This window comes from Amphiprion ocellaris, chromosome 1, assembly GCF_022539595.1.
Source record: "Amphiprion ocellaris isolate individual 3 ecotype Okinawa chromosome 1, ASM2253959v1, whole genome shotgun sequence".
Classification (NCBI taxonomy): Eukaryota; Metazoa; Chordata; class Actinopteri; family Pomacentridae; genus Amphiprion; species Amphiprion ocellaris.
In genome coordinates, this window is record NC_072766.1 from 4138660 (window position 1) to 4148004 (window position 9345).

Here is a 9345-nt window from a genome sequence, read left to right on the forward strand (position 1 = left end):
AAGCAAATTCAATTGAATCCATTTAGCTTCTGGTACAGCAGTTTTTGTTGTTGTGATCAGCATAAGATAGTTTAATAAGACAGGATTGAAAATGCCTTTTTTAAACTTAATCCTGACTCTTAGCTGAATAAATACATGGAATCAATCAACAGTATCTCAGTTTTCCTGATTATGCTCAAGCAAATTCAGTTAAATTTGTCCCAAATACTATTGGTACCAATAGTAAGTTGTAAGAGCATTTTTTTCTTCTTGTGGTCAGCACAATAAATATTGATAAAACCGGATTAAAATTGCCACTAAATGGCTCATTTTCCATTTTGCACACAAGCAAATTCAGTTAAATTAATTCAACTTACTACTGGTACTAATGTTTTTTTTTTTTTGATGTGTCATCAGCACAATAATTATTATTAAGACAGGATTAAAAATTGCTGTTTTAAAAAAACTTAATCTTGATTCTAAATAGATGAATAAACAAATCAAAACACTAAATGGCCCAGTTTCCCTGATTGTGCACAAGCCAGTACTGTTAGATTCAGTTCAAACACATCTGCAATAAGGTCCTAAAACAATCATGAATATGTTTTCATGATTGTGCACAAGCAAGTTCAGTAAAATTCCTTTCAATTACTATGGTGCCAGTATTTTTACTTTTTTGTGATCAACGCGATAATTATTTACATAGGATTTTTTTAAAATGCCGTTTTTAATTTTTTGTATTTACTTTTTTGTGATCAGGAGAAAAAATTGCCTGAAATAATCGTGGTTCTAAATTGCTAGTTAAACTATTTAAAACACTAAATGACTCCGTTTTCCATACTATGCACAAGCAAGTTCAGGTTATTTAACGTACTAATAGTACCAGTATTTTCTACTTATTATTTTTTTGTGTGTGTGTGTGATCAACACGATAATAATTGTTAAGACAGGATTTTTTTAAAAAACGCCTTTTTAAAAAAAAAAAATCTGTCTTTTTTATTTAAAACTTAATCTTGACTCTAAATAGCTGATTAAATACATGGGAGATAAGTTAAATTCATCTAACTATTTGTAGCAGTAGGGGTTTTCTGTGTGATCAATATAATAACTATTAAGACATGATTAAAAATTGCTTTTTAAAAACTTAATCTTGATTCTAAACAGCTGACTAAACAAATCAAAACACGACCTGGCCCAGCTTCCCTGACTGTGCACAAGCCAGTGCCGTTATATTCCGTTATTCTGCAGAGTAAACACATCTGCAATACGGTTCCAAACTAAAATCTGTTCGCAAAAGTGAAAGTTGCTGTTTTGAAAGAAGACAAATCGTCATTTCAAACTGTGAATTTTCGAGTCTTCTCCTTGGAAACTTGTAACGCTACTAGCCCAGTTGATAAGAATTTGCTGGCGTCAGGGATTGTGTTTCAGAAACGCTTTTTCCTCAAGTCACGTTGCCCCACAACATGAAGGCGACCAATAGTCTCGGAGACACGTAGTCCGTCCGCTATAAAGTTGGCTCCGAGCTGAGGCGTCTTCATTCATGAGCACACTGAGTCTGTGGATCCTGCGAGGAGGCTTGATTCTCACTGACACTCACTATTAGAGCGGACAATGCTGCGGGTCAGATGTCTGAGAGGAGGTAGCAGAGGGGCCGAGGCTGCCCATCTGATCGGAGCCATGGTTGGTAATCTGGTGGTTTCATGTCTTATGCTTCTTCTTTCGCTCTCAAAAATTACAGGAAAAACAGTCTAATTTGTGTGTTTAAAAAAAAAAAGCACATGTCAGTCAATAAAGAATTTGTGTATCTTCACTATAGGCTACATCTGCTGAATCACTTTGCTTGGGATTGATTTTGCATGTTGGTTTGAGGAAAATCAACAAAAAACAAAAGCAAAAAAAAAAAAAAATCTTAATCAAAGAAAACTGGGTCCAAGAATGGATTTGATTTTTCTAGCTGCAGAGAGAGCGGTTTTTTTTTGTTTTTTGTTTTCGTTTGGTGCCTGAGTGACAGTGAACAGCTGTTTGGCACAGATGCTCTCTCACACTCAGTGACACCGGATCTGGTGCTGGGCCTGCAGAGGCCACGCTGCAGCGCTATCTGAGCAGATAAGGCTTCTTAATAACACGTGTACTTTGGCACCAAACCAACCTACCTCTGCTGAAGGCATTTCTCACTCAAATCTAACGTCTTATCACTTTACACTGCCTTTGCCAACTCATTTATTGGATTGTATCACCTCTAAATCACTCAAAATTAAACATACAGCTACTATGGTTTGGTTTTCTTCTCCTTACGTGTCTATTAAAGCTAAAGATTAGATATATTTTACACAAAAGCTGCAAGTTTAGGGCATTTTTCTGTTCCTCTAAAACTCACGCTGTGCTTTCTCCCCCCACCAGCTCGGCCGGTCTCTCACCGGGTGGGTGCAGAGGGCCTTCCAGAGCACTTCGAGTGCAGCAGCTGCACAGCCACAACATGCATTCGTGGAGGAACACGTTACTGAACCTGTTCACCAGGAATGCCCCGTCTGCAGCTACAATGAATGGGACCCCCTGGAGGAGGTGATCGTGGGTCGGGCCGAAAACGCCCATGTGCCTCCCTTCACCGTGGAAGTGAAAGTAAGTTTCATTATCTGGGTGATTTGTGTGAAACATGCAGATTAGGAAATGTAACCATGGGACAATGTGGACTCTCTCAACAGGCTAACACATACGAGAAGTACTGGCCCTTCTACCAGAAGCATGGGGGCCGGTCTTTTCCCGCGGACCACTTGAAAAAAGCAGTTGCTGAGATTGAAGAAATGTGCAATATTCTGAGCCACGAGGGCGTCACTGTGAGGAGGCCGGAGCCCATCGACTGGTCCCTGGAATACAAAACTCCAGACTTCACATCATCAGGTGAGAACACAAACAGAGCATGATTGACGCCTGTTTTCACATTTACACTGCAAACTAATCTGGTTCCCTTAAACCTGCTGCAGGAATGTACGCCGCCATGCCCAGAGACATCCTCATGGTTGTGGGAAATGAGATTATCGAGGCTCCTATGGCCTGGAGGGCTCGCTTCTTCGAGTACAGAGCCTACAGACCTTTGATCAAGGAGTACTTCAAAAAAGGTGCAAAATGGACCACTGCTCCCAAACCCACCATGGCCGATGAGCTGTACGATCAGGTGAGGCCTTATCTAGTGAGATTAGGTTGAGATATCACACAGCCAGCTGGAAAAACACTCAAGGCAGCACATGTAGAGGATTCACACCGTGGACTGTTTCTGAAGAGTTGGGATTGTGTGTTTAAGGTCTCCATTCAAAAACCTTGTTCTTCATATCACTGCCTGTGCTTTTTTTGCACCGCTGAATTGCTGTAAATCATTACTTTTCCGTGTCCTTCAGGACTACCCCATCCGAACCGTGGAGGACAGACACAAGCTGGCTGCAGAGGGGAAGTTTGTGACCACGGAGCACGAGCCCTGCTTTGATGCTGCTGATTTCATCCGAGCTGGAAGGGACCTTTTTGTCCAGAGGAGTCAGGTACGAAGCATGTCTGCTGCAGAATTACACATCAGACAAGGCTGTAGATAACACACATGATGAAGTTTATGTGCTACTGGATATTCAACATAGCCACTAACAAACAACTGCATTTGAATGCATTCTTTGCCTTTTTTTTTAGGTTACAAATTATATGGGAATTGAGTGGATGCGGCGCCATCTGGCCCCAGACTACAAGATCCACATAATCTCATTCAAGGACCCCAACCCCATGCACATCGATGCCACTTTCAACATCATCGGGCCGGGACTGGTGCTGTCAAACCCTGATCGTCCGTGTCGCCAGGTATCGTGAGACAGAACAGACAGTTTTTCATTCCTCAGAGCGTCCCCCGTTAACCTCCTGTATATTGATAAACCTTAAGCAGTACAACATTCTCACTTGTTTCCTTTTCCTCGCCCCAGATCGAAATGTTCAAGAAGGCTGGATGGACTATTGTGAAACCTCCGACACCTCTGATTCCTGATGGTGCGTCCTTAACACAATCCTTCTCTTATATTAAAAAGTGAAAAAAGTGACTGTTTTACTGAAAAAGGACACTCGCTCTTTCTGTGCAGACCACCCACTGTGGATGTCCTCCAAATGGCTGTCCATGAACGTCCTCATGTTGGATGAGAAGCGTGTCATGGTCGATGCCAACGAAGCCTCCATTCAGAAAATGTTTGAGAACCTCGGTGAGGAGTTACTCTTGGCTTTTACACCATTTAAATCTCATGTCTATTCATCTATGAGAAAAAATCCCTGAATTTCAAACACATTTTGCCGTTTGCTGATGCGTAAATGTCCTTTTTTTATGCAGGTATCAAGACCATAAAGGTGAACATTCGCCATGCCAACTCCCTGGGTGGTGGCTTCCACTGCTGGACAACTGATGTCCGCCGCCGTGGTACCCTGCAGTCCTACTTCCACTAGCTTTGCCAGAAACAGGCAGTTTTTATTGAGCTTTAAAAGTTAAAGCCTCAATCCGGAATCTTAATTCACCTATAATGACCCTTTTTTTGTTGTTATCCGTCAGTCTAGGAACAAAAAATAAAGGGTAGAGGTTTGTTTTACAAAAATTTACTGTTTGCAAATGTCAAACCGTGTCTTAAAACAAGTATAAACATTTTTAAAATGTGTATTTGGGCGTCACCTGCAGATTATTCTTAAAACGTGTGCATAAAGAGGAAGTCTTAACATGACTAGTGGCACCAAAGTTGTTTTCCGGATTGTGTCTTTATGTCCTGAATGAACATTTGTGAATTGTTTTGATTTGACATTGCTGTACATCACAGTGCCTTTGCAAACAGCTTTGTTCAGAGATAAATAGTACATACAGTATATGCTCAAAAGCAACAAATGAATATCACTTTACTTCAATCACTGATCTCAATATTAACTGCATTTCTGGCCTGGCTATTGTGAAGCATTTATGGCTCGTACATCTGGAAGCCGTAGCTCTGAGGACAAGGTACAATTTGGTATGTGAATGTCACCGAACTATAGGGCACAGGAGGAGAGAAACTTCCTCCTCACCAAAACTCAGAAACCACATATTTTTCCAAAATATTCTCTTTTTTTATTTAAACACATGATGTATAAAAGTATATGTAGGTCATTAAACAATTTTAACTTCTTATCAGTAGTTTAATTTTTTGTAAAGATTTCAACTGATCAAACAGAAAAAAATAAAATCTCTGTTTATATTTTTCATACTCGTTATTGGATTTCCCGACAATTTGTGTTGTTATGTATTTACTTAAAAAGTATGCGGTCCATATCAGATATTGTACACCTTTTGCCTCTGCTGTTTTCTCCTATTGCAAATCTGGGCCAGTTATATGCTACTAGACGTTCTCACTGAACTGCTTGGCTGCTTTTGTGCACAAAAAGAAAATGTCTTGAGTGGCTCATCAGAGGAATGCAAAGTGAAAAGTTTTGTATTATGCAGTGTTATGAAATGTAATAAAAGGTGTGTGTGTGTCATTGTTGTGATTGTCTCTCTTTTTATCATGTATTATATTTACCATATTACTCACTATTAATTGGCCATTATCGGGGAAAGATATTGCAATGTCCTTTTCCTTAATCCATGTAAGCAGTGCAGAGAAAAGCACTGAGATTTTATTTTCCTGAAGTAAAAGCATTAACACTTCATTACAAGTTTAAGTTCCACTTACTTAGTGAATTTATGACAGTATTCTCAGCAAAATGCACTTAAATATCAAAACATATATAGATACAGCTTAAGCAGACCCTTTCAAAGTCTTATATTTAACTAATTAAAATACTACTACTGAAGCATTATTGGGTTAGCAGCATTTTAATATCATTAAGGTGAGTTTTTTAAGCTGTGTTCCTTCTCAAGTATATGAAGGTATACTGAGCTCATGGTTCACAGCAGAGGATAGGCTGGCATGTAATCAAATGAGTTTCTTTAGGAATATCTATTAAACTGAAATAAATTACTGTTAAAATATAGCCAAATTCAAACTATAGTGCACCGTGTTTCCAAACCAGAAAATGTGATTTTTTTTTGAGCCAAAAACAGGAATGATCATCAACAGCAGGCTACTGAACTAAACAAATAAGTTTCCACACAATTAATCACTGTTTAGAGAAGAGACTTGATTTAGTCAACTAAGAAGATTATTATATTACATTAACATTGATGCCCTGAGATGGGCTATTTTTGATTTTTTTTTCTTTTTTATTTAAAAAAAAGTTTTTCCTGCATTTCTAGAGAATAAAAATGTAACTTGCATTATCCGTTATCGTTTTAGGTGTTCTAGTGCTATATGCATTGCTAAACGGAGTTGGTTGGTCTCAATTTTGAATAATTATATATAATAATATTATAAAGGCACACCGTTGTTTATGGTAACGTCTTAAATTCACAGTTTATGCATTTTAAAAGAAGAAAATGTTGTAATTTACAGGCAGCTACTGTCATTGCACAGAGTACTAAGACAATTAAATGCAGCGTAGCATCTAACTAGAAGCGCAAAAGAAGCAGTAAAAGTGCATTATGGACAGTATAAGCACAATGAAGAGTATAAACACTATATGAATGAATGCACTACATTACTGGAAACAGTAAACCTCCTGTTCTAATGTAGAGCTCTGCAAATTGTAATAACTACTGGCGACCACAGTTGCCTGTGTGAATTTAAAGGTGAATTTGTTCTAGTGTTGGACAACCAACTTGAAAAACTACAGAACACATTTTGATATGTTGTGTTCATGTATAGTTCTTTACTTGATCTGATCTTGCTCTTACTGAGACTTTTACATGCGTTATAGGTTTTGTTTCATAGCTTATATTTTATTCTGAGCGGACCTCAAGAAGAGTCACTGCAAACTTCGTGGCCCCTAATTCAGATCCAGGTAAAGAATAAATTATAAATTAGCATAAAATATAAAAAGCAGAACAGATTAAAAGTTCGTGGTTGAATAACTGTGGGTCATATGCAGCAGTAAACCTGGTATCTTCTCACCTGTTTTATAAATGTCACCACAGTTTGCTCCAAGTGTGGCACTGCATTTACTGTAACACCTTCATGTCTTTAAACATTAACCGGGCGGATGTGTAAGAGGGAGGAAGATTGCATCATATACAGTATTATTATGTAAACTGGACCACTGTGAATAAAAAAGGTGACGGTACCATAAAGATAAAACCTACACTGTAACAAATTGCTGTAAAAATACAGCATATTTTGTACAGTAATATACCGTTCTTTGTAAATACAGCTGAATACTGTAAATTCACGTGTTTTTCAAGAACAAAACATTAACAGCAAGCTACCGTACAATCTTACAGCAGATTACAGTATTTTTCTGGTGTGGGTTGATTTGAGTGTGACTGTTGCTGCAGTCCGACTGTTAATCGTCTCGGCAAATCTTCCTGCACATCACCACATTTAGCAAACAGCCAACACAAAGAAGTGACGAAATAGGTGTAAAATATTCTGTATCAGTGATTTTACTCATTACTGAGGGAAGATGTGGAGAAAAGGAAGAACCGAGGACGACGATTTTCGGGCCTCAGACCTGCAGGGACCATCTGTAGCTGATCCATCCTGCTCCGGTTCACTTAACAAGGTAACTGTAATTATTAAAAAGTCAGCCTTACTTTTAATTCTGTCAGTCTATTTTATTTATGTTTTATTCTTTGACAGTAACATAAATATAGCCAGGTTAGTTACTGCTTGGTGTTAGCCACGAGTCGCTAGCATGAATGCTAACGTTTCCCACACTGTTAGCTAGCTAGCTAGCATCCTCTCCTTTGGCTGCAGAGTGGACAAAACTTTGGGTCTTTCTTTTAAACCAGACCAGGAAAATGAATTTCTAAGCAACCAGATCTAGCTAGGTTAGGTTAGCTATCTCTGTCTTTCGTGTAATTTTCCATCAAATATCTAATGTGATGCTCCACTGATCTGTTAGCAAATCTCCACATGTACTTGTCTGCATCCGACCATTTGGGTAATTTCAAGTTTTAAAAAGGTTTGTAGGATGTGTCATGTTGCTTTTCTCTCCACTTAGGAAAGGTAAACTTGCTTGTTATGCAAACGGCTGCAAAAATTAGATTTAAATGTGTACTGAACTAAACAGCTGTTATAAGTGGAAGCCTCTGTTTTGCTTAATAATTTTAGTTTCCTGTTTTTTGTTTTTTTTGTTAGTTTGTTTTTTTTTTTGGTGAATGTGACAGAGTTCCATATTGAGTTTAAGGGATGTTTGCCTACCACACCTAATATACTCTTTCTTTGTCATTTCATGGTAGGCGCTTCCTTGGTATCAACCCTGAGAGGGGAACAAAGGCAGCCAGGAGAAGGTGATGTTCCAGAGGTCGGGGAGCTGCTCCAGAAAAAGGCATCTACTGTAAATCCACATGTAGTCACCTTTATAAAAAGACTGATGGACTCTGAGTGGGACTTCATGTAAACCCACAGCACCTCTCCACACAGGACCTCACTTTCACAAAGGAAAAGCCCTGTCTGCAACCAGATGTTCATGCTGTCATTCTAAGGTAACAAGTCTCAGTATTGTGTTTGGTTCAGTATAAAATACTTCAGTCCTGGTGTCTCAGTTTTGTAGTTCCAGGTTTGTTCCATGACTTGGTGTTTATTGAACATGATCAAGAGTTATGAAAGACTGATTCTGAAGGCAGAGTACCTGAAATGTGATGTGCAGTTTTTAAACAGATTGTTGACAACCTGTTAAACATCATTAGTTGTTTTTATAGATTGTATTTTACAAGACTTCAATTTCTTGAAATGTGTTAGCTGCTGAATGTGTTCAATGCAGTATTAAATAATTTAAGTGATATATAGGAATCTTTTGTTACAGTTCAGGAAAAATGGAAACCAAACTCAGTGTACCTGAACTAGAACATGCACAGTGAGAACCTGTTCAGCATGAGGAAATGACTGTATGTTACTAAAATTTAATGGGTTAAATAAGTCAGTTTTTGAACTATGTTTGATACAGTGTTGGCTTTAATAAAAGCTTAATGTTGAAAAGTCATCTCTTGTCTGAGCCATTTCTATGCTATGCTATTTCCCGGGGCTTTCATTTTGAAAGCCCCAGGAAATAGCTCTCTAAACAGCATAATACCGTAATATTTTTTACAGTATTAAACTGTTGTTGTAGAATACGGTAGGATTACTGTAAAATAACAGTGCGCTGCTGGCAACTTTAGCTGCCAGCTCTTTACTGTAAATTTACAGGGAAATTTCTTAGAGTGTATTAGTAACGATAACTGATTTATTTATCCACTATTTTTGATTAAAATGAGTGAAAAAACTTAGACTATGTGCAATTCTGTTAAATAAA

The 9345-nt window shown here is 38.2% G+C and overlaps 1 protein-coding gene and 1 long non-coding RNA gene across 2 annotated transcripts; both read left to right on the top strand.

Moving 5' to 3' along the window:
- Positions 1-1497: 1497 nt before the first annotated feature.
- Positions 1498-5496, top strand: gatm (glycine amidinotransferase (L-arginine:glycine amidinotransferase)). The gene is made up of 9 exons (XM_023263157.3): positions 1498-1659; positions 2380-2598; positions 2682-2877; positions 2961-3151; positions 3372-3509; positions 3652-3816; positions 3936-3999; positions 4089-4205; positions 4331-5496. Exons 1-9 carry the CDS (start codon positions 1591-1593, stop codon positions 4441-4443), a joined length of 1272 nt encoding a protein of 423 aa, XP_023118925.2. The 5' UTR covers positions 1498-1590; the 3' UTR covers positions 4444-5496.
- A 1706-nt stretch (positions 5497-7202) lies between these two features.
- On the top strand, positions 7203-9036 carry LOC129349407 (uncharacterized). The gene is made up of 2 exons (XR_008602400.1): positions 7203-7614; positions 8294-9036. It is a non-coding gene; the product is annotated as an uncharacterized LOC129349407 (long non-coding RNA).
- The last annotated feature ends 309 nt before the right edge of the window (positions 9037-9345 follow it).